Genomic DNA, 26,264 nt, shown 5'->3' with positions numbered 1-26,264 from the left:
GGTGTGGTTGCCATCTGTAAGCCCGGGCGCCCCATGATCTTCTATTGCCCGGGGGCCCCATGATCTTCTATTGCCCGGGGGCCCCATGATCTTCTATTGCCCGGGGGCCCCATGATCTTCTATTGCCCGGGGGCCCCATGATCTTCTATTGCCCGGGGGCCCCATGATCTTCTATTGCCCGGGGGCCCCATGATCTTCTATTGCCCGGGGGCCCCATGATCTTCTATTGCCCGGGGGCCCCATAGTCTTCTATTGCCCGGGGGCCCCATAGTCTTCTATTGCCCGGGGGCCCCATAGTCTTCTATTGCCCGGGGGCCCCATAGTCTTCTATTGCCCGGGGGCCCCATAGTCTTCTATTGCCCGGGGGCCCCATAGTCTTCTATTGCCCGGGGGCCCCATAGTCTTCTATTGCCCGGGGGCCCCATAGTCTTCTATCGCCCGGGGGCCCCATGAGTTTTCAGTCCGCCCCTGAATCTTTCCATACAGAAAATTCTAGATAGAGATCCGGCCTAGAAATCTTCTCAACTCTCATCTGTCGTCCATTCAGAATTCTTCAGTAGCCAATCAGGGTTCTCTCCTTGGGGAGGGTGGGCGTGGATATCCAGCAGTCATTGATAAAGTGGGAGGGGTTTTACAAAGATGACCCCTTGTGATGTCCACTCCCCCGCAGAACTTTCACTAATACAAAGTGTGTGACGGGTTCTCTTCCTCGTCACCCCCGATTCCGGCACTGGGAGCCGCCGGAGAATTTATTGAATTCGGCTGAAAGTGTTCATGACATCTCCAGCGTCAGCCTGGATGGGGACAGACAGTTCCCCAATAATGAAGGAACATCGAGCCGTGATTACAGGAGAGCAAGTCAAACGCTTCTGTCAAATGAAAACTTCAATGTTCCTCTTCCGTTTCTATGGCGACGCGCTCCACTTCCGAGCAAAGTTCACTTCATTAGGCATGCGACTCGGAGAGGGCGATATATCTGAATCCTCCGGCTGCTGTAAAACACTCCGCCATCTAGGCACGCCCCCTTCTAGGCGCACCTCCATCTAAGCGCACCGCCATCTAAGCGCACCGCCATCTAAGCGCACCCCATCTAAGCGCACCCCCATCTAAGCGCACCGCCATCTAAGCACACCCCCACCTAAGCACACGCCCACCTAAGCGCACCCCCATCTAGGCACACCCCCATCTAAGCGCACCCCCACCTAAGCACACGCCCACCTAAGCGCACCCCCATCTAGGCACACCCCCATCTAAGCACACCCCCATCTAAGCGCACCCCCATCTAAGCGCACCCCCACCTAAGCGCACCCCCATCTAAGCGCACCCCCACCTAAGCGCACCCCCATCTAGGCACACCCCCATCTAAGCGCACCCCCATCTAAGCACACCCCCACCTAAGCGCACCCCCACCTAAGCGCACCCCCACCGTCGTCTGGGAAGAACCCTGACCTGAAACCGTTGGACTGACAAATAAATTTCCTCTCATTTAAATAACTCAGATGAAGTGCGGAGCATTAACCTCCCTCCCCCGCTCTTCATAATGAATTCCATCTCTGGGTGTTTCTCGGCGGCGGGGAGCGAGCGACAGAAATATCAGAGTCCAAAGGGGGAGGTCCGGGTCCTGCTAAGCGAGCGCCGCCTGAAAGGAAAGATTTCTGTCACCTGACTCAAGGATGTTCATTAATATATTCCCGGTTCACAGAGGGGAGAAAAAATCTTCTGCTCCTCTGTAGATGTCTCATCTCTCAAATATCTCCTTCCCACCAGAATCCAGAGAGGAACACGGAGGAGAAAAGGTCGTCTTTATCAATCGTCACCGAGAAAGATCTAGTAGTAGTCAGTCTCATGGATCCAGGTCACGGTGTATCTAGTAGTAGTCGGTCTCATGGATCCAGGTCATGGTAGATCTAGTAGTAGTCAGTCTCATGGATCCAGGTCACGGTGTATCTAGTAGTAGTTGGTCTCATGGATCCAGGTCATGGTGTATCTAGTAGTAGGTGGTCTCATGGATCCAGGTCATGGTAGATCTAGTAGTAGGTGGTCTCGTGGATCCAGGTCATGGTGGATCTAGTAGTAGTTGGTCTCGTGGATCCAGGTCATGGTAGATCTAGTAGTAGGTGATCTCATGGATCCAGGTCATGGTAGATCTAGTAGTAGTTGGTCTCATGGATCCAGGTCACGGTGTATCTAGTAGTAGTCGGTCTCATGGATCCAGGTCATGGTGTATCTAGTAGTAGGTGGTCTCATGGATCCAGGTCATGGTAGATCTAGTAGTAGGTGGTCTCGTGGATCCAGGTCATGGTGGATCTAGTAGTAGTTGGTCTCGTGGATCCAGGTCATGGTGTATCTAGTAGTTGGTCTCATGGATCCAGGTCATGGTAGATCTAGTAGTAGTCGGTCTCATGGATCCAGGTTAATGGTGTATCTAGTAGTAGTCGGTCTCAAGGATCCAGGTTAATGGTGTATCTAGTAGTAGTTGGTGCCATGGATCCAGGTCATGGTAGATCTAGTAGTAGTCGGTCTCATGGATCCAGGTCATGGTGTATCTAGTAGTAGTTGGTCCCATGGATCCAGGTCATGGTAGATCTAGTAGTAGTCGGTCTCATGAATCCAGGTCATGGTAGATCTAGTAGTCGGTCCCATGGATCCAGGTCATGGTGTATCTAGTAGTAGTTGGTCTCATGGATCCAGGTCATGGTAGATCTAGTAGTAGTTGGTCTCATGGATCCAGGTCATGGTAGATCTAGTAGTAGTCGGTCTCATGGATCCAGGTCATGGTGTATCTAGTAGTAGTCAGTCTCATGGATCCAGGTCATGGTAGATCTAGTAGTAGTTGGTCTCATGGATCCAGGTCATGGTGTATCTAGTAGTAGTCGGTCTCATGGATCCAGGTCATGGTGTATCTAGTAGTAGTTGGTCTCGTGGATCCAGGTCATGGTGTATCTAGTAGTAGTTGGTCTCATGGATCCAGGTCATGGTGTATCTAGTAGTAGTTGGTCTCGTGGATCCAGGTCATGGTAGATCTAGTAGTAGTTGGTCTCATGGATCCAGGTCATGGTGGATCTAGTAGTAGTTGGTCTCATGGATTCAGGTCATGGTAGATCTAGTAGTAGTCGGTCCCATGGATCCAGGTCATGGTGGATCTAGTAGTAGTCGGTCTCATGGATCCAGGTCATGGTGGATCTAGTAGTAGGTGGTCTCATGGATCCAGGTCATGGTAGATCTAGTAGTAGTCGGTGTCATGGATCCAGGTCATGGTGTATCTAGTAGTAGGTGGTCTCATGGATCCAGGTCATGGTGTATCTAGTAGTAGTCGGTCCCATGGATCCAGGTCATGGTGTATCTAGTAGTAGTCGGTCCCATGGATCCAGGTCATGGTGTATCTAGTAGTAGTCGGTCTCATGGATCCAGGTCATGGTGTATCTAGTAGTAGTCGGTCTCATGGATCCAGGTCATGGTAGATCTAGTAGTAGTCGGTCTCATGGATCCAGGTCACGGTGTATCTAGTAGTAGGTGGTCTCATGGATCCAGGTCATGGTGGATCTAGTAGTAGTTGGTCCCATGGATCCAGGTCATGGTGTATCTAGTAGTAGTCGGTCCCATGGATCCAGGTCATGGTTTATCTAGTAGTAGTCGGTCTCGTGGATCCAGGTCATGGTAGATCTAGTAGTAGTCGGTCTCATGAATCCAGGTCATGGTAGATCTAGTAGTAGGTGGTCTCATGGATCCAGGTCATGGTAGATCTAGTAGTAGGTGGTCTCATGGATCCAGGTCATGGTAGATCTAGTAGTAGGTGGTCTCATGGATCCAGGTCATGGTAGATCTAGTAGTAGTCGGTCTCATGGATCCAGGTCATGGTGTATCTAGTAGTAGTTGGTCTCATGGATCCAGGTCATGGTGTATCTAGTAGTAGTCGGTCCCATGGATCCAGGTCATGGTAGATCTAGTAGTAGTCGGTCTCATGGATCCAGGTCATGGTGGATCTAGTAGTAGTCGGTCTCATGGATCCAGGTCATGGTGGATCTAGTAGTAGTTGGTCTCATGGATCCAGGTCATGGTGTATCTAGTAGTAGTCGGTCCCATGGATCCAGGTCATGGTAGATCTAGTAGTAGTCGGTCTCATGGATCCAGGTCATGGTGTATCTAGTAGTCGGTCTCATGGATCCAGGTCATGGTGTATCTAGTAGTAGTTGGTCTCATGGATCCAGGTCATGGTGTATCTAGTAGTAGTCGGTCCCATGGATCCAGGTCATGGTAGATCTAGTAGTAGTCGGTCTCATGGATCCAGGTCATGGTGTATCTAGTAGTAGTTGGTCTCATGGATCCAGGTCATGGTGTATCTAGTAGTAGTCGGGAAGAAAAAACAAGAAATGAGGATAGAGAGATAAAAGGGAAAGAAAGGAGAACAAAGAGAAAGAGGGGAACATCCTAAAATCTACCATATGAGGTTTTAATAAGGGTACAAGTGGAGGGGACTCTGGGAGCGCTAAATTTCCGTGGGTTTGGGGCGCAAATTACTTTTCTTGCCTTGGGTGCTGACAACCCCCGCTACGAAAATGTTACTGTTAGGGGTCCCCACAAATTGGGAAATTGTATCCAGGGGTCACGGCCCTAGAAGCTCTAGAGGTTGCTAGGGGTACCTCGAGCGATGAGCAGGTCCCCACTGACACCATCGATCTTTATCTGTAAGGCTCCTTTTTACACTGAGGAGTTTTTCAGGCGGTTTTGCGCTAAAAATAGCTTGAAAAATTCCTGGCCTGCAGTCTTAGTGTGAAAGCCCAAGTGCTTTCACACTGAGGCGGTGCGCTAGCAGGACCGCTCCAAAAGTCCTGCTAGCCGCATCTTTGGAGCGGTGAAGGAGAGATGTGTTTACCGCTCCTTCCCATTGAAAACAATGGGACACCGCGGTAATACTTCTGCAGAGACGCATTGCGGGTGGTATTAACCTTTTTTCAGGCGCTAGTGGGGGTCAAACTGCACCGCTAGCGGCCGAATACCGCCGCAATTCCGACGATATAGCACCACTAAGAATAGCGCCACTATACCGTCAGCGCACCTCCCGCCCCAGTGTGAATTCTTCCCACCCAGTTGGTTGGTGGAACTCAGTGGCCGGTATTTGTGGCTCCCAGTCTTCGGAATCTCTGCGTTGGGAGGTGACCCCTCCTCTGGCGTCAGCTCGGCGCTCCTCGGGACAGGTATGTCAGTGTGGGAAGCGCTCCCCGCACTCTCATTAGCCGGCTGTGTCGTCTGCGTTGTTCTACACGGGAATGGATTAGAATCACGACAGACGCACTCAATGTCGCCGTTTCATCATCTAACACCGAGCATCTGCCGGGGACGAGCCGAGACAAGAAAAAATTCCATCATTTAAATTGCTAAAGAGGGAACTAATTTGAGTGGCGGCAGGTGGGGGGCTGAGGAGGGGGAGGGGGGCTGAGGAGGGGGAGGGGGGCTGAGGAGGGGGAGGGGGGCTGAGGAGGGGGAGGGGGGCTGAGAAGGGGGAGGGGGGCGGGATTCTTGGAGAGAGGATAAAATAACAAGATCTGAGCCCGGCGCTGCGGCGGCACCGGCTCCAGGTGAGCGAGGTTAATAAGAATATTAATGATACAAATTTATCTCTACAGCTTAAAATGTCACCGGAAAGGTCGGGGTCACCGCTTCCTGAGACGTCTGTGTAATGAGAAGAGGGGGAAGATAAGTGGCCGGGAGTATTGGGAAAAAAAACCCTCATTGACCCCCGCAGCCTGTTTTCAATATGTAATTATCTGTATCCAGATAGAAAGGATTGCGCTACTTTTAAAGTCAGATCTATGGCCGCCGATTTCTTCTGACTGCCCAAAATAGAGACATTGCAGGAAAAAAAGCCCATCCCCCCCACAGATCCTTTCCGGGAGGAAGAAGAAGAATACATGGGGCCAGATTCATAAAGAGTTACGCCGGCGTATCAGTAATAACTCTGAATCTACGCCGTCGCAAATTTAAGCGTATTCTGAATTAGGCTGCAATATTTAGGCTGGCCGCTAGGTGGTGCTTCCGTGGAGTTCGGCGTAGAATACAGCCCTTGCCTCTCTGACTTACGGCAGCGTAGCGTAAATACGATACGCTACGCCGCCTCAAAAGTGAGCCGCCCTACCTGACTCCAGCTAATAGTTACTGTCTGCTACCCCATTGGACAGAATTCCTTCACTTCCTCTCCCTGTGACACCAGAACAACAAAATAGGGGATCAGGATAGGAGGATATGGACCAAAAAAACACCCCGACAGAGGATCTAACCCTTCCACACTCCACTTCATCACCGGATCACTTCCACACTCCACTTCATCACCGGATCCCTTCCACACTCCACTTCATCACCAGATCACTTCCACACTTCATCACCAGATCCCTTCCACACTTCATCACCGGATCCCTTCCACACTCCACTTCATCACCAGATCCCTTCCACACTCCACTTCATCACCGGATCCCTTCCACACTCCACTTCATCACCAGATCCCTTCCACACTCCACTTCATCACCGGATCCCTTCCACACTTCATCACCGGATCCCTTCCAGACAGATATGTAGCACTGAGTTTGCCCCTCGGGTTCTTTTCCCAGATAGGTGCAATGACAGCCAGGCACACAGGAAGTCTCTCCTCGATCTCGCCCGGCGGGTATCAAACTCCATTCCATGGCGGGTCACATCAGAATTATGGGTGCCCTCAAAGGGCTGGTTGTATCTATAAGAGCCCCCCCACAATCAGAAATCGGGCGTCTCCTGCCACCCCTTACATCACAGTTCACCCCTCCTTACCATGTGCTGCTGCCAGGAAGAAGCTTGGGGCAGAGCAGGGAAGCAGAAAGTGCAGAGTCTGGAGGAGGATCGTAGGAGGGCCGGAGTCAGCTGCCAGGATCTGCTGAAAGCTGAGACTGGAGGAGAAAGAGACAAGGGGGTTCTGCAGCTTCACAAAGAGGTTCAGGACCTGGTGGAGGAGTTCTGTCCTCCTATCTGCTGCCATCTGCTAAGACAAGGTGGGGGCAGAGACGAGGGGGATCCCTCAGCTGCAGGAGAGGTGCAAGGGCCACATGAAATGGCCTGGCGGTCAGATTCGGCCCACGGGCCTCATGATGGACACGTGTGGTCTAGGGGCTGCTCCATAGACACCAAGCAGTAGATGGAGGACTCTTCACCAATACTTCTCAGGGTGGCTCCTCCAGCTGTAGCCCAGGAATTGGACGGCACCGCGGGAACCTTCAGCAATGTCCCAGGCCACCACTAGTGTTCAGAGGTCACTGGGATCCCTTTGTTCAGGTCTGAATTTCCTTGGATACTTGGGTGCCTCCTCCAGTGTCAGAGAGACAAATCCTCCGTGAATCTTCTAGTCCAAACTCCCAGCAAAATCCTAGCCCCCCCCCCCCCCCCGAGCTGGGACCTCGAGGAAAACACGTGGGATATGCTGCTGAGGTTCCCAGGGCGGCCCTTTACGCTGGAAACCTCCCGGAGAAGAGCAGAGCTGTCCCAGGCACTAAACTATTTATGCACACCCCCTGCCATCTTCTGGGCACCCTCCCCCAGGGATTGGCGGAAGTTACATAAATATCCAGGCGGCTTATTTGACTCTCCCAACCCACTATATTCTGAAATACTCCAGGAAACAGGGGGAAGCAATCAAACCAGCAGCCTGCAGAGCCCAGAACAGACCAAAGCAATCACAGGCTGCTCAACTGTTTACACGAGAGCCACTAGAACTAGCAACCTATCTAGGAGGGGGCTGGAGGTAGATAGATAGATCGATAGATAGATAGATGATCGCTCATGCCCATGAATGCCGCCTATCCATCTATTAGCACAGGCACCGCGGAGTGATCTGTTTATCTAGCAGGACCTCTTTGCGGCGATGGTTTATGCTGATTAATTATGATAAGTGGAGAAGGTCGCGGCTCATTTCCATAATGTGAGCTCAGACCCGGGAGAGGAGCAGGAAGGCAATAATTGTGTGTTAATCACTTGATTTGTAAAGTGTTCGGCTCGAGTGGATAACGGATGTAATGCGGCAGCGCAGTCTATGGACGGGGCGCCCCCCGGGGTCAGGGACAGTAAACACGACTTGTATGAAATGGAATTAGGGAGCCAGATGTGTAAGCAGGTCTTCATTTACCAGAAAGTGTGTGTAGGCCAGTGCCTGGGGCGGCGGGGGGAGGGGGGGCGGCAGAAAGACTTAGAATCTACAACCTGTGATAACTTGTTCGTATTTGATGCACCCTGACCGGTCTGCCACTGAGTGAGTGAAAAACTTATATAGGGCAACAAATGCGCACTGAATGGCCTCTGGGCGCTGAATCGCTTCCATGCGTAGAGCCCCTTTGACCTCAGAAGAGATGGGTCTTAATCATTCTCCTGAAGGTCAAGGTGGTCCGACCTCCAACCGAATGGTGATTGGTAGATCGTTCCACAGGCGAGGTCCCTGAACTGCAAATCTTCGATCTCCTTTGGACTTGTATCTGGCTTTGGGTATCTGGAGGAGGTTTTGATTGGTGGATCGCAGAATGCGATTGGGGTTGTGAGCTTTTATTTTTTCGCATAGATATTGGGGGGCGTTTCCTTGAATACATTTGTAATGGTCACCACCGTTTACGACCTTCCATCAACCCACGACAGCTTATCGACATTCCAACCAACAGGACCCGATCCATCCCATTTCCCCAGAATCAAGACGAGACACAGCTCTGTACTTGTTCCAAAATGAAGACAACTTTAATGGTTCACTTTCAGCTTTTATACAGTTTTCAAGGCACATGAACAATCAAACTCTCCACCCACCCTCTGGGGGGCTTCAATACACCTTCAGATGGCTAATTGCTAAACATTCTAGACATGTTGGCGCCGGGCTATAATTATCATGACCTAATCACTGCACATTCCTTCATTAACAGAACTCAAACCAAACACCATCACACAATGGCCCAGATTCAAGAAGCACTTGCGCCCGCGCAACCATAGTTGCGCGGCGCAAGTGCTTACTTGCTCCGGTGTAACGAGTGCTCCTGATTCAGGAACCTCGTTACACCGAATGCAGCCTAGGATGTGATAAACATAAGCCTCCTTATGCCTTCATATCTCAGGCTGCATTCTTGCGTTGGCCGCTAGGGGGCGCGGCCTTTGTGATCGGCGTGTAGTATGCAAATTGCATACTACCACCGATTCACAAAAGTTGCGCGGGCCCTGCCTACGCAAGGTACGGAGTTTCCGTACGGCGCCTTTAGCATAAGGTTGCTCCTGCTAATAGCAGGCGCAGCCAATGCTAAAGTATAGCTGCGCCTCCCGCTCGCGACGTTCAAATTTAACGTCGTTTACATAAGTGAACCGTGAATGGCGCTGGACGTCATTCACGTTCACTTACAAGCAAATGACGTCCTTGCGACGTCATTTGCCGCAATGCACGTCGGGAAAGTTTCCCGACGGAGCATGCGCTGTTCGCTCGGCGCGGGAGCGCGCCTAATGTAAATGATTCCCGCCCCCGGCGGGATCATTTACATTAGGCAGCCTTGCGCCCGGCTGCTTAGCATATTGCCCGCGCAATTTACGGAGCAACTGCTCCATGAATCACGGGCAAAGCGCAATATTTGCGTGGGCGCAGAGAAAAAAATTTGCTCTTTGCCCACGCAAATATTGCGCGATTCTACTTGAATCTGGGCCAATGTTCTCTTCTCAATCCACATCCCTAGACAGACGTTCTGTCTCTGCATACAGCTTGGCAAGTTCCATTCCACATCCCTAGACAGACGTTCTGTCTCCGCATACAGCTTGGCAAGTTCCATTCCACATCCCTAGACAGACGTTCTGTCTCCGCATACAGCTTGGCAAGTTCCACTCCACATCTTATATCAATAGAATTCACACAAAGCGGCATCACACAATGAGAGACTCAATTAGCATGTCACTAGTCAGGGCTAATCATAGAAATGAGTCACTATTGACTGGTTGGGTCACAATTAACCAACAACTTGCAATATCTCAAGATCCTGCAATATGAACTATCAGTGATGTCCCCTGTCCTGTCATTTAGGATATCATTTCTCAGTCACCCTATCGGACATAAGGTGACCCTAGACATAAGACTCCTTGGTGACGCCGGTACAGGAGTACCCCTCATCCTTACAAAGTCTCTGTTCGTCCCGGGTCATTCTTTTACAACACTTATGTGTCAGACAGAGTGCCTTGAAAGTGATTCTGGGCCATATTCTCAAAAAATCTCCGCCTGCTGCGCTTAGGGCACTAAGGCTGCATTCACACCTGAGCGTAGGGCGTTCGGTCGTTTTTTCGGGCGTTTTTTTTCGCGCGTATTCATGCTTATTTGCGCGTTTGCATACAGCGTCGTGCGACGTTTTTGTACTTCGGCGTTTCTTATTTTAGCCAATAGGAAAAATTATCATCTTTTCATCACTTGTTGCTATGTTGGTAGATTTTTTTTAATCTTCTGCATGGGCGACAAGTTCTATTGATTAAAGCGACGAAACGCCCATAGCAAACGCCCGTTGTCGCGCGATACGCTCAATACGCGCGTTTCCCATTACTTTCTATGGGGAAAAAAAAACGCTCAAACGCCGCTGTCGCGCGATTCGCGCGACAAAAAAAGGTCCGGGACTTGTTTGAGCTTCGCGCGACAGGCGTTTGGGCGTACAGTCACCATAGGGAATAATGTTAATTCTCCCCTCTGGCGTTTGTGAGCAGTGCGCTTCAGGCGTAAAAACGCCTAGGTGTGAATGGGGCCTTACACTCCGCTGTCCCAACTTACTGGAGCAGGTGTTGTATTCCCCAACCACTTGCTCCATAAGTTGGGACAGCGGAGTGTAAGTGTCCCGCGTAGCCTGGCGGATCTCCAAGGGGGCGTCTTCTATTCAAATGAAGCGCGCCCCCGATGCGAAAGAACTGGGCATGCGCCGGGCTGCAAAAAGCCCAGTGCGCATGCTCCAGTTCTCGGCGGAAAACGTCAATGACGCCGACGTGTGCGTCATTGACGTAAAGTCGTATTCAAGAACGACTTACGTAAACGACGTACCCGACGAAAAAACACGACGGGGACCCGACGCCATCCGTAACATGGCCTACGCGAGACTTGCGGAAATTTAATCCTCCATATAGCAGGACTAAATTTCGGCTTACGCAAACGACGTTAGCGACGGTTACGCGACGCGAACTCGTTCGGGAATCGGCGTAGAAGGATCATTTGCATATGCAAATGACTCCTTCACGTAAATGCCATCTAGCGGCGGCCGGCGTCATTACATTTAAGATCCGCCAGTGTAAGTGACTTACAGATGGCGGATCTTAAGTGTATCTATGCGAAAATGATTCTAAGAATCAGGAGCATAGATACACGGGCCAAAAAAGGGAGATACGATGGAGTATCCTGAGTTACTCCATCGTAACTTCTATGAGAATATGGCCCTCTGTCTTTTACTGGCAACTAATGAAGGGATCTCAGTGAAGGGATCTCAGTGATGGGATCTCAGTGAAGGGATCTCAGTGATGGGATCTCAGTAAAGGGATCTCAGTGATGGGATCTCAGTGATGGGATCTCAGTGATGGGATCTCAGTGAAGGGATCTCAGTGATGGGATCTCAGTGAAGGGATCTCAGTGATGGGATCTCAGTGAAGGGATCTCAGTGATGGGATCTCAGTGAAGGGATCTCAGTGATGGGATCTCAGTGAAGGGATCTCAGTGAAGGGATCTCAGTGATGGGATCTCAGTGATGGGATCTCAGTGATGGGATCTCAGTGAAGGGATCTCAGTGATGGGATCTCAGTAAAGGGATCTCAGTGATGGGATCTCAGTGAAGGGATCTCAGTGATGGGATCTCAGTGAAGGGATCTCAGTGATGGGATCTCAGTGAAGGGATCTCAGTGATGGGATCTCAGTGAAGGGATCTCAGTGATGGGATCTCAGTGAAGGGATCTCAGTGATGGGATCTCAGTGAAGGTGAGATGGATTCCCAGGGTTTTTTGCCGGTCACAAGTCGAGCGGCCGTATTTTGATAGACTTGCAGACGAGTGATTTGGTATTTGGCCACTACACCGCCCCATACACAACAATCTCTGTGTGTTCTGATTCCTTTTTACTACAACCAGCATTCACTTCCTCACCAATTTGAGCTCATTGATGGAGGTGGGGAGGGGGGGAAATTCAGTGATGGAGGAGCCACCAGGAGCCTCCATGTCCCTGGACGTCTCCCACCAGGAGCCTCCGTATCCTGGGCGTCTCCCACCAGGAGCCTCCGTATCCCGGGCATCTCCCACCAGGAGCCTCCGTATCCCGGGCATCTCCCACCAGGAGCCTCCGTGTCCCCGGACGTCTCCCACCAGGAGCCTCCGTATCCCGGGCATCTCCCACCAGGAGCCTCCGTATCCCGGGCATCTCCCACCAGGAGCCTCCGTGTCCCGAGCGTCTCCCACCAGGAGCCTCCGTGTCCCCGGGCGTCTCCCACCAGGAGCCTCCGTATCCTGGGCGTCTCCCATCAGGAGCCTCCGTATCCCGAGTGTCTCCCACCAGGAGCCTCCGTATCCTGGGCGGTATTCAAAGCAAGTGTCCCGAATATCCAAAGGAAGTGCAAATCATGCAACAAAAAATAAAACTCCAAATAGTGTGATTTTGTCTCTTCAGGTAGATTTAATGAAATAAAACGGTTGCAATGCTACATGTGAATGCTGCATAGAGGTCACCTGACTCCACGAGTCTCCAATTCACATAAAACAAGGAGCTTCCTTACAAGTAAAACAATTTCCCAACACAGACGTGTAGAAGCGATCGCACAGAGAGTGTGAGCGTGGTGTCCCGACGATCGTTTCGTCATAAATGACGTCATTAGGGGTACCTGTTTGTGTCCGGAGTTCAGCTTGAATGGCTCAGCAGCATCGATCGTCACACCGCGGTCCCACCTTTCTAATGCAGCTTGCCCATTGGTGTAGCCAGATGACAATCGATTCCCTGCCTGTACGATATCCTCACCAGCTCTAAATCTGGGGATTTGATTGGCTGAATGTTTTTTAAGCCTCAGCGTCAAATTTTCTTACAAAATTCTTGTTACAAAAAAACAGAAAAAAGGAAGAAAAATACGTATTGCATGCACATCCAGATACTTGAACCTCATACACGCGATCGGATTATCCGACGGGAATTGTGTGATGAGGGCTGTTGTCGGAAAATCCGACCGTTTGTACGCTCCATCGGACAATTGTTGTCGCATTTTCCACGGGATAGAATGCTTTAAAATTGTCCACCAACAAATGTGTGTTGTCGGATTATCCGATCGTGTGTGCACAAGTCCATTGGACAAAACTCCAAAGTACAAACACGCATGCTCAGAAGCAATGCTCACCATAACACAACATTAGCAGAAGTTGCCAAAGGGTGGCGCTAGTTTCGTGTTTGTTGGCTGACAATTCTTTGCCGTTTGTATGCAAGACAAGTTCCTGGCCAACGCCCTTCAGACAAAAGTCCTACGCTCTGTCCGAAGAAAATCCGATCGTGTGTAGGAAGCTTTAGAGAAACATTCTGGATGGAAACATAAGTGAAGGAATTGAGCGATCGATAGTCAGGGGAAGATTGCGGCTCCGATACATTGTTACCAAATGTTTAAACACGACGATCTTTTCCACAAATTAATCAACAGAATCTTCTCTGACCTGCGGGGAGATATTTTCTGTATTTCATTCATGTAACATTTAATAACCGATCTTCCCGGGAAAAGAGCGCTGTGACGGCTCCGCTTCTTATTACAACGTGTTCCATGGAAGTATTATAGGAGGATAGAAACGATCGAGGAGGTCTATCCTCCAAGAGAAACGATCGATGAGGTCTATCCTCCAAGAGAAACGATCGATGAGGTCTATCCTCCAAGAGAAACGATCGATGAGGTCTATCCTCCAAGAGAAACGATCGATGAGGTCTATCCTCCAAGAGAAACGATCGATGAGGTCTATCGAGGAACGGGCCGCCATGGAGGAGAGATGGGGAACAGGCTGCCATGGAGGAGAGATGAGGAACGGGCCACCATGGGGGAGAGATGGGGAACAGGCTGCCATGGAGGAGAGATGAGGAACGGGTGCCGCCATGGAGGAGAGATGAGGAACGGGCCGCCATGGAGGAGAGACGAGGAACGGGCCGCCATGGAGGAGAGACGAGGCACGGGCCGCCATGGAGGAGAGACGAGGAACGGGCCGCCATGGAGGAGAGATGAGGAACGGGCCGCCATGGAGGAGAGACGAGGAACGGGCCGCCATGGAGGAGAGACGAGGAACGGGCCGCCATGGAGGAGAGATGAGGAACGGGCCACCATGGGGGAGAGATGGGGAACAGGCCGCCATGGAGGAGAGATGAGGAACGGGCCGCCATGGAGGAGAGACGAGGAACGGGCCGCCATGGAGGAGAGATGAGGAACGGGCCGCCATGGAGGAGAGATGAGGAACGGGCCACCATGGGGGAGAGATGGGGAACAGGCTGCCATGGAGGAGAGATGAGGAACGGGCCGCCATGGAGGAGAGACGAGGAACGGGCCGCCATGGAGGAGAGATGAGGAACGGGCCGCCATGGAGGAGAGATGAGGAACGGGCCGCCATGGAGGAGAGATGAGGAACGGGCCGCCATGGAGGAGAGATGAGGAACGGGCCGCCATGGAGGAGAGATGGGGAATGGGCCGCCATGGAGGAGAGATGGGGAACGGGCCACCATGGAGGAGAGATGGGGAACGGGCCGCCATGGGGGAGAGATGAGAAACGGGCCGCCATGGAGGAGAGATGAGGAACGGGCCGCCATGGAGGAGAGATGGGGAACGGGCCACCATGGGGGAGAGATGGGGAACGGGCTGCCATGGAGGAGAGAAGGGGAACGGGCCGCCATGGAGGAGAGACGAGGAACGGGCCGCCATGGAGGAGAGATGAGGAACGGGCCGCCATGGAGGAGAGACGAGGAACGGGCCGCCATGGAGGAGAGACGAGGCACGGGCCGCCATGGAGGAGAGATGAGGAACGGGCCGCCATGGAGGAGAGATGAGGAACGGGCCGCCATGGAGGAGAGATGAGGAACGGACAGCCATGGAGGCGAGATGAGGAACGAGCGGCCATGGAGGAGAGATGAGAAACGGGCCGCCATGGAGGAGAGACGGGGAACGGGCCGACAAGGAGGAGAGACGAGGAACGGGCCGCCATGGAGGAGAGATGAGGAACGGACAGCCATGGAGGCGAGATGAGGAACGAGCGGCCATGGAGGAGAGATGAGAAACGGGCCGCCATGGAGGAGAGATGAGGAACGGGCCGCCATGGAGGAGAGACGGGGAACGGGCCGCCAAGGAGGAGAGACGAGGAACGGGCCGCCAAGGAGGAGAGATGAGGCACGGGCCGCCATGGAGGAAAGATGAGGAACGAGCCGCCATGGAGGAGAGATGAGGAACGGGCCGCCATGGAGGAGAGACGAGGAACGGGCCGCCATGGAGGAGAGATGAGGAACGGGCCGCCATGGAGGAGAGATAAGGAACGGGCCGCCATGGAGGAGAGACGAGGAACGGGCCGCCATGGAGGAGAGATGAGGAACGGGCCGCCATGGAGGAGAGACGAGGAACGGGCCGCCATGGAGGAGAGACGAGGAACGGGCCGCCATGGAGGAGAGACGAGGAACGGGCCGCCATGGAGGAGAGATGAGGAACGGGTCGCCATGGAGGAGAGATGAGGAACGGGCCGCCATGAAGGAGAGACGAGGAACGGGCCGCCATGGAGGAGAGATGAGGAACGGGTCGCCATGGAGGAGAGATGAGGAACGGGCCGCCACGGAGGAGAGACGAGGAACGGGCCGCCATGGAGGAGAGATGAGGAACGGGCCGCCATGGAGGACAGACGAGGAACGGGCCGCCATGGAGGAGAGACGAGGAACGGGCCGCCATGGAGGAGAGACGAGGAACAGGCCGCCACGGAGGAGAGATGAGGAACAGGCCGCCATGAAGGAGAGATGGGGAACGGGCCGCCATGGAGTAGAGATGAGGAATGGGCCGCCATGGAGGAGAGATGAGGAACGGCCGCCATGGAGGAGAGATGGGGAACGGGCCGCCATGGAGAAGAGATGAGGAACGGAAGGAGCAGAGTCCTCCAGCAGTGCAGAGTATATCAGGAGAGGAGAGTTATAGAGGAAGGAGCAGAGTCCTCCAGCAGAGTATATCAGGAGAGGAGAGTTATAGAGGAAGGAGCAGAGTCCTCCAGCAGAGTATATCAGGAGAGGAGAGTTATAGAGGAAGGAGAGGAGTCTGACATCTTGATATGTGGTGGAGCCTCTGATATTGCGGATTCCTGGGATTGGTCGGGTTCTCGGAGTCTCTTCTCCTCCGGCTCTTCCATGTATTATATTCGTCTTCCTGGCCGCTGACCCCGGAGTGGAGAGCGACTCGCTCTCTCTTTCTCCGGCACAGACGGATGTCTCTATACGAGGCACTTGGCGGTGTTGCGGAGACGTTCGGAGGACTTCTCTCCCTCCCGCCGCTCTTCACGCTGCAGATAAATTCACCGGCTGAATTATTTATCAGCCGAGAATCATCTCCCCCGAGGACAGGAGAGAATGGCGGCACCGCGGGGGGGCAACCTGAGGATGACACAAGCGTGCTCAGAGCGCCCCCCTATAGAGAGCTCTGCTATCCCGACAAATCACCGACACATGGATGAGCACACGCTACACAACACCTGATACAACTACACTACACAACACCTGATACAACTACACTACACAACACCTGATACAACTATACTACACAACACCTGATACAACTATACTACACTACACTACACCTGATACAACTATACTACACAACACCTGATACAACTACACTACACAACACCTGATACAACTATACTACACAACACCTGATACAACTATACTACACTACACTACACCTGATACAACTATACTACACAACACCTGATACAACTATACTACACTACACTACACCTGATACAACTACACTACACAACACCTGATACAACTACACTACACTACACTACACCTGATACAACTATACTACACAACACCTGATACAACTATACTACACTACACTACACCTGATACAACTACACTACACAACACCTGATACAACTATACTACACTACACTACACCTGATACAACTATACTACACAACACCTGATACAACTATACTACACTACACTACACCTGATACAACTACACTACACAACACCTGATACAACTAGACTACACAACACGACACGACAACTACTTCTACACTACACAACACCTGATACTACTACACAACCCCTACTACTACTACACAACACGACAACTACTTCTACACTACACAACACCTACTACTACACGACCCCTACTACTACTACACAACACAACACCTACTACAACTATACTACACAACATGACAACTACCTCTACACTACACAACACCTACTACTACACGACCCCTACTACTACTACACAACACAACACCTACTACAACTATACTACACAACATGACAACTACCTCTACACTACACAACACCTGCTACTTCAACACAACACCTACTAATACACTACACAACACCTACTACTACACAGCACAACACCTAGTACTACACTACACAACACCTACCACTACACTACACAACACCTACTACTACTACACTACACAACACAACACCTCACACACAGGGGATGGGTTTCTATTTTCTGCCTCTCCTGTGATTGGACACATCGGATAACATGGAGGCGGTACTACAACCCTGGATGATGAGAGTCTTCCTCCCCCAGAATGCATTGCTGAGCACAGCTGATAGTGAATGCTGCCCTTGCATGAGGAGGATGGGAGTTGTAGTTGCGGAGCCTCTCGCTGCACACCAGCCATAGACGATCGATAGCTAATTAGAAAGCTTCCGTGATTTATTCCAGAAAGATTTCCTGATACAGTGATTGTGAGATGATCGACAAACAAAGACGAACGTAAATTATTCAAATAACACCTGAAAGGGTCTAATTAATCCTGAGTGACGGCCGCTAACGAGCCCCTCGATCCCGTCCCCGGGAATTGTGATGAGGAAAGGAAGTGACACCATGGAAGGGCCCCGGGGCTCCGCCATACGCCGATCATTATCCGATCATCAGATTGTCATACGTTGTAGACTTGGCTCTGATTGGATGATTCCCGCTCACTACGAGACCATTTATTGGCACCGACTCTGAGGAGTCCATCGAGTCCCTTTTACTATCATTCCCCTCATTGTGTGAGATCCGTGCGTCCCAAGAAGATGTGGAGCCGTTTACTGCTGACTGTCTGACTACCTCTGCTGGACGTTTCTCCCGATCCTCATTCACCACCTTCATCCCCATCCTCATTCACCACCTTCATCCCCATCCTCATTCACCACCTTCATCCCGATCCTCATTCACCACCTTCATCCCGATCCTCATTCACCACCTTCATCCCCATCCTCATTCACCACCTTCATCCCGATCCTCATTCACCACCTTCATCCCCATCCTCATTCACCACCTTCATCCCCATCCTCATTCACCACCTTCATCCCCATCCTCATTCACCACCTTCATCCCGATCCTCATTCACCACCTTCATCCCCATCCTCATTCACCACCTTCATCCCCATCCTCATTCACCACCTTCATCCCGATCCTCATTCACCACCTTCATCCCGATCCTCATTCACCACCTTCATCCCGATCCTCATTCACCACCTTCATGTATGTAAAGGGTTCAGTCATGTCCATCCTTTCCCTTCTTTCCTCCAGACTCGTCATATTCACTTCCTCAAGTCTCTCCCAAATCTTCCGGCATTTGTGTTCCCAGAGTCTCTCTTATCAATATCTTTTATTAATCGAGATCTCCGGAACTGGACCCGTCATTTCCCGGGATAACAAAGAGGGGGAGGGGCTTAGCGTTCTTTTTGCAACATTGTTTGCAATTATTATTTTTCTATGGAATCTGTTTTGGTCAATGTGCTAATAAATAATACAAGTTATACTTCCCTCCTCTGTAATGGATTTACACAGAGCAGCCCCTCCCTCCTCTTCTCTAGCCCCTCTTCTAAGCTCCTGGCTCCTCCCTCCTCTCCTCGGCCCCTCTTCACTGCTCCTAGCTCCTCCCTCCTCTCCTCTGGCCCCTCTTCACTGCTCCTGGCCCCTCCTCTCCTTGGCCCCTCTTCACTGCTCCTGGCTCCTCCCTCCTCTCCTCTGGCCCCTCTTCACTGCTCCTGGCCCCTCCTCTCCTCGGCCCCTCTTCACTGCTCCTAGCTCCTCCCTCCTCTCCTCTGGCCCCTCTTCACTGCTCCTGGCCCCTCCTCTCCTTGGCCCCTCTTCACTGCTCCTGGCTCCTCCCTCCTCTTCTTTGGCCCCTCTTCTGAGCTCCTGGCCCCTCCTCTCCTCGGCCCCTCTTCACTGCTCCTGGATCCTCCCTTCTCTCCTCTGGCCCCTCTTCACTGTTCCTGGCTGTAACGGCTACCCAGCTAGGGAGAGGGTCTCAGCCGTTGGAGAAGTCCTTTTCCCTGGCAAGCTGCGATATGCAAGTACCACCGGTATCCCCGTCCTATAGATCCAGAGAGAGAGAGAGAATTCCCCTTCATGAACGAGACAAGGCTACGTTGAAGGGTCAAACAAGACAGACTTTATTGGCACATTTCCCTTAGCTTATATGTGGTTACAACAACTTACAGGGACAATGACACTCTCCGCCCCCCCCCTCCTCACACAGGGGGAGCTTCAATACACATGCTTTGAAATAATGACATCTCCTTGAATCAATCAGTCTCTAGACGTTCCGGCACCGAAATCCACTTAACATGACCTGGCCGGCACATTCCTTTCTCAATAGAATTCAATTAACCTTTAGAACAATACACACTCACAGATCATCACGTTAGCATACACCTGACAGGAGGCTGTTACCTGGTAATACACAACAGAGCGTCAATTAGCATTTAGCAGTAAAAAAGTCACTCTACAATTAACCCTTTGAGCTCAGTAACCAGTCATGCAGTCCTCTGTAGGCAGAATAGTTCATAGGTCCGTTACACTACTCCCCTTTTGTGGAACACTCCGGCAGACCCAGATTGATCTTTTTCGGATCAACTTGGGGATGTCCGGTCTGCTGTTAGGGTAAAAGTTCCGTTTGCCTGGACAGTCCGTCGGCCTTCCCATTGGCTTACCAGGTCGGTAGCTGATGGTGACGGTGAAGAATAGAATTCAGTTCTGGAACAGTCACTTGCTTTGCTCTCTCAATGGCTCCCAAAACCTGTTGCTGATGCTCTTGGGACAGATACGGCACCACCTGGATGCAAATCCCATTTAATCTTTTGACAATTTCCGCCTGTTTGTGCATTTCAATGTTCAAGCCACGGGACATCTCATAATACATGACATAGTGTCGTTGCATCTCTGATTTCTCACTGGCCAACTTGTCACATTCCCATTTTAGACTGTGATATTGTGCCGGATCTACAGTACATGTCGGGGAAGGTAGTCTTACCCGGTTCTCAGCAGCAAGTGGGTTGATTCCAGCAACGCGGGTGGTCACGGCACAAGCAGCAGCAGGTGTAGGTAAATAAGCCGAAGTCAGAGGGCCAATGTCGTTGCCCAGCACCACCTCGGCAGGTAGGTTGTCCATGATACCAACTGTGGTCTTTCCTGACCCGGCTCCCCAGTCTAAGTGCACCCGGGTGGTGGGTACGCGAAATACAGCACCCCCTGCGACCCGGACGGCAACTGTGCGAGTGGACACGTTCTCTGGCTTTACCAGATGTTTTTGAATCAGAGTGATAGTAGTCCCGGAATCTCTTAGGCCTTGTGCTACTTGTCCATTCACCCGTACCTCCTGACGGTGATGCTGATGGTTATCCGGAGAGGCAGCTTGTATTGGGTCTGCCTCATACCAAATTCCCAGACCCCCTCGGTCTCCAGGCAGTGGGCCGCAGAGGGACGTGATGGAGTGACCTCTGTGTTGGGTGTTGTGCGTCTCCAATTGTTATTTGTAGCTCTCAAAGGGCAATAATGAGCAATATGTCCCGTGTCGCTGCAGTGATGGCACGTCACCCTAGACGAATCCCGGGGATAGTTGCTAGGCCCCTGAGGACGTGGTGGGACTGGAGCCCGAAACTCTGGGCGTGGGGTGACGGTTGGAGTACGCGGTTCTACCTTCTGAGCCAGCCTCATAGTACCCTGGCTTACTTTCCTTGTCTCCGCGTACTCATCTGCTAGCCAAGCCGCCTCGTTTAAGTTAGCGGGACGGCGATCTCGTACCCAGTCTTGTATGTCTGCGGCCAGGTCTTGGAGGAAATGTTCCATTAGGAACAGCTGCAATACTTCCTCCCCGGTGTTGGCCTTGGACCCAAAGGGATGCCACCCTTTGTAACTGGTTGGCCCATTCCATGTGGGAGTCCACAGCCTTCTTCTTGGACTCCCGGAAGCGCCGGCGGTAGGCTTCTGGCATTACGGCATATCGGGTTAGCAGCGCCTTTTTAACTTGCTGATATTGTAAAATATCCTCTGGAGCGAGAGCCCGAAAGGCTTCATTGGCTTTGCCCGACAATTTCCCCGACAAAATAGTGACCCATTGGTCTGGTGGTACCTGGTGTAGTGAGCACTGCCTCTCAAAGTCCGCCAAATATCCATCGATTTCCTCCTCACTTTCTACAAAAGCTTTAAATGCAGTGAACGGTATTTTCTTTCCTGTAGCAGCAGGTGGGGGGGTAGGAACTGCAGGTGTAATGGGCTGTCTCTCTCTTACCAGTTCCAGTTCTTGTCCCCTCTTCGTTTGTATCTCTTCCCTTGCTTCCCGGAACAGCTGGTTGATTAGTTCCACGGACGTTTCTGGATACAAGGATAATCTCCGCTGTACAATCCCAGTAATTACATCTTCTTCGCTGACCGGTGCAAGGGGCTCCGTTCCTTCCATGGATCCATCCATTTCGTCCAGCTCCAGCAGTTCAGCTATCAGCTCCCTCCGAGGTCTGTTGCTGGCGCTCCTACAACGACTCTCCAATAGATCTTTTAGTGTGGATCTTTTCAGCCTGGCGTACTGCGACTCCATTCAGAACTTGCTCTTTGGATAAAAGGACCATCCCACCGCTGCCAACCAATGTAACGGCTACCCAGCTAGGGAGAGGGTCTCAGCCGTTGGAGAAGTCCTTTTCCCTGGCAAGCTGCGATATGCAAGTACCACCGGTATCCCCGTCCAATAGATCCAGAGAGAGAGAGAATTCCCCATCACGAACGAGACAAGGCTACGTTGAAGGGTCAAACAAGACAGACTTTATTGGCACATTTAACTTCGCTTATATGTGGTTACAACAACTTACAGGGACAATGACACTCTCCGCCCCCCCCCCCCCCTCCTCACACAGGGGGAGCTTCAATACACATGCTTTGAAATAATGACATCTCCTTGAATCAATCAGTCTCTAGACGTTCCGGCACCGAAATCCACTTAACATGACCTGGCCGGCACATTCCTTTCTCAATAGAATTCAATTAACCTTTAGAACAATACACTCACAGATCATCATGTTAGCATACACCTGACAGGAGGCTGTTACCTGGTAATACACAACAGAGCGTCAATTAGCATTTAGCAGTGAAAAAGTCACTCTACAATTAACCCTTTGAGCTCAGTAACAAGTCATGCAGTCCTCTGTGGGCAGAATAGTTCATAGGTCCGTTAAACTGGCTCCTCCCTCCTCACCTCTGGCCCCTCTTCACTGCTCCTGGCTCCTCCCTCCTCTCCTCGGCCCCTCTTCACTGCTCCTAGCTCCTCCCTCCTCTCCTTGGCCCCTCTTCACTGCTCCTAGCTCCTCCCTCCTCTCCTCTGGCCCCTCTTCACTGCTCCTGGCCCCTCTTCACTGATCCTGGATCCTCCCTCCTTTCCTCGGCCCCTCTTCACTGCTCCTGGATCCTCCCTTCTCTCCTCTGGCCCCTCTTCACTGCTCCTGGCTCCTCCCTCCTCTTCTCTGGCCCCTCTTCACTGCTTCTGGCCCCTCCCTCCTCTTCTCTAGCCCCTCTTCACTGCTCCTGGCTCCTCCCTCCTCTCCTCTGGCCCCTCTTCACTACTCCTGGCCCCTCCCTCCTCTCCTCGGCCCCTCTTCACTGCTCCTGGCTCCTCCCTCCTCTTCTCTGGCCCCTCTTCACTGCTCCTGGCCCATCCTCTCCTCGGCCCCTCTTCACTGCTCCTGGATCCTCCCTCCTCTCCTCTGGCCCCTCTTCACTGCTCCTGGCTCCTCCCTCCTCTTCTCTGGCCCCTCTTCACTGCTCCTGGCCCCTCCTCTCCTCGGCCCCTCTTCACTGCTCCTGGCCCCTCCCTCCTCTCCTCGGCCCCTCTGCACTGCTCCTGGCTCCACGCCTCCTCTCCTCGGCCCCTCTTCACTGCTCCTGGCTCCTCCCTCCTCTCCTCTGGCCCCTCTTCACTGCTCCTGGCTCCTCCCTCCTCTTCTCTGGCCCCTCTTCTGAGCTCCTGGCTCCTCCCTCCTCTCCTCTGGCCCCTCTTCACTGCTCCTGGCTCCTCCCTTCTCTTCTCTGGCCCCTCTTCACTGCTCCTGCCCCCTCCTCTCCTCAGCCCCTCTTCACTGCTCCTGGCCCCTCCCTCCTCTCCTCGGTCCCTCTTCACTGCTCCTGGCTCCTCCCTCCTCTTCTCTGGCCCCTCTTCACTGCTCCTGGCTCCTCCCTCCTCTCCTCTGGCCCCTCTTCACTGCTCCTGGCTCCTCCCTCCTCTCCCCTGGCCCCTCTTCACTGCTCCTGGCTCCTCCCTCCTCTCCTTGGCCCCTCTTCACTGCTCCTGGCTCCTCCCTCCTCTCCTCTTTCCCCTCTTCACTGCTCCTGGCTCCTCCCTCCTCTCCTTGGCCCCTCTTCACTGCTCCTGGCCCCTCCCTCCTCTTCTCTGGCCCTTTTCACTGCTCCTGGCCCCTCCCTCCTTTCTCGGCCCCTCTTCACTGCTCCTGGCTCCTCCCTCCTCTCCTCGGCCCCTCTTCTGAGCTCCTGGCTCCTCCCTCCTCTCCTCTGGCCCCTCTTCACTGCTCCTGGCTCCTCCCTTCTCTTCTCTGGCCCCTCTTCACTGCTCCTGGCCCCTCCTCTCCTCAGCCCCTCTTCACTGCTCCTGGCTCCTCCCTCCTCTCCTTGGCCCCTCTTCACTGCTCCTGGCTCCTCCCTCCTCTCCTCTGGCCCTCTTCACTGCTCCTGGCCCCTCCCTCCTCTCCTCGACCCCTCTTCTGAGCTCCTGGCTCCTCCCTCCTCTCCTCGGCCCCTCTTCTGAGCTCCTCGCCTCTCCCTCCTCTTCTCGGGGTCCGTTAGTATTATTATTATTATTATTGAGGATTTATATAACGCCAACAGTTTTTGCTTTACAGCATTATGACAAACAGTGAGGAGAAATTTGCCACAGAGAGAAATAAAGAAATATGAATTTTCTGCCTTCTCCTTCTCTACTAAAGACAAGCATTTTATTTCTGTCTGTGTTGCTGTTCCCTTCACTTCCTGTCTCGTAAAACATCGTCACCAGGACAGGAAGTGAGGGGAAATCTCTCTAATGGAGCTCCAGATAGCAGTAAAGTCCTGACAGGGGTCCTATCCCCTACACACTCTTTCCAAAACTAAGACAAAGGTTTTGGCCGGACATACACTTCAAACGTCATGGCATGATGTGTCCCGCTTTGTATTGATTAGGGATGAGCTTTGAGTTCGAATTGAACATTGGCTGTTTGCCCGTTCGGCGAGCAGCGAACAATTTGGGGTGTTCGCGGAAAATTCGAAAAGCTGCGGATCACCCTGTAAATGTCTATGGGAGAAATCTAAATCTTAAAGGTTAATTTTCAAGTTATTGTCCTAAAAAGTGTTTGGGGACCCGGGTCCTGCCCCAGAGGAGTGTTTGGGGACCCGGGTCCTGCCCCAGGGGAGTGTTTGGGGACCCGGGTCCTGCTCCAGGGGAGTGTTTGGGGACCCGGGTCCTGCCCCAGAGGAGTGTTTGGGGACCCAGATCCTGCGCCAGGGGAGTGTTTGGGGACCCGGGTCCTGCCCCAGGGGAGTGTTTGGGGACCCGGGTCCTGCCCCAGGGGAGTGTTTGGGGACCCGGCTCCTGCCCCAGGGGAGTGTTTGGGGACCCGGCTCCTGCCCCAGTGGAGTGTTTGGGGACCCGGCTCCTGCCCCAGGGGACATGTATCAATGCAAAAAAAGTTTTTTCAGGAGCAGTGATTTTAATAATGCTTAAAATGAAACAATAAAAGTGAAATATTCCTTTCAATTTCGTACCTGGGGGGTGTCTATAGTATGCCTGTGAAGCAGCGCATGTTTCCCGTTTTTAGAACAGTCCCTGCACAAAATATAATTTTAGAACAATAACTTGCATATTAACCTTTAAAATTCGCACTTTTCATGTTTGTATCCCATAGACTTTAATGGGGTTCGGATGTTTGAACAAATTTCTTACCTATTTGCATGTTCTGCTGCGAACCGAACCGGGGGTGGGGTGCTCGGCTCATCCCAAGTATTGATGTGTCCCGCTTTGTATTGATGTGTCCCGCTTTGTATTGATGTGTCCCGCTTTGTATTGATGTGTCCCGCTTTGTATTGATGTGTCCCGCTTTGTATTGGTGTGTCCCGCTTTGTATTGATGTGTCCCGCTTTGTATTGATGTGTCCCGCTTTCTCTGCTCTCTCTTCAGGCTTTGATGCGTACTTCACATCGCGCACCTTGGAGAATAATCGCAGGAACGTTTGGTTCGCTGAATATTGGGAAGAGAACTTTAACTGCAAGCTAACCATTACCGGCTCCAAGAAAGAGGACACCGACCGCAAGTGTACAGGTAACACCTTCCCCCCCGCTGATCAATGACCCCGAGGTATTGGAGAGACTCCGGATCAATAATGAGCATCCTAGAGAGTGAGGAGGAGGCGGAGTATCTGTGACACGGCTGTTCATTCCGATGGAACCGCAGCAATCAGGAGGAACTCCGACAACAGCGGCCCAGATTCACAGAGAGCACGGCGCACATTACGCCGCCGTAGAATAACCAATGTACGCCACGCCAAAGCAGCGTAGAGAGGCAAGCATTGCATTCAGCAAGCCAGTGCTCCCAACGCTGCACCAGCGTGGCGTGGGATTCGAAGGCGTAAGCCAGCGTAGGTGGAAGTGGGCGTGGCCCATGCAAATGAGGCGTGACCCCATGCAAATGATGGGCCGAGCGCCAGACAGATACGTATCACGAACTGCGCATGCGCTGTGACGTAGACACATCCCTCTGCGCCTGCTCAC

General features: G+C 52.3%; 1 protein-coding gene across 1 annotated transcript in view; it reads left to right on the top strand.

Moving 5' to 3' along the window:
* GRM7 (glutamate metabotropic receptor 7) overlaps positions 1-26,264 on the top strand; it is a 353,299-nt gene that overhangs the window by 189,097 nt on the left and 137,938 nt on the right. The window contains exon 5 of the mRNA XM_040358638.1: positions 25,675-25,815. Within this exon, the coding sequence (XP_040214572.1) occupies positions 25,675-25,815 (141 nt within the window). The remainder of the gene's footprint in view (positions 1-25,674; positions 25,816-26,264) is intronic.

The sequence above is a fragment of the Rana temporaria genome, chromosome 7 (genome assembly GCF_905171775.1).
Source record: "Rana temporaria chromosome 7, aRanTem1.1, whole genome shotgun sequence".
NCBI classification, from domain to species: Eukaryota; Metazoa; Chordata; class Amphibia; order Anura; family Ranidae; genus Rana; species Rana temporaria.
Note: the sequence above shows the minus strand (reverse complement) of the source record. Positions and strands in the feature narration are given on the sequence as shown.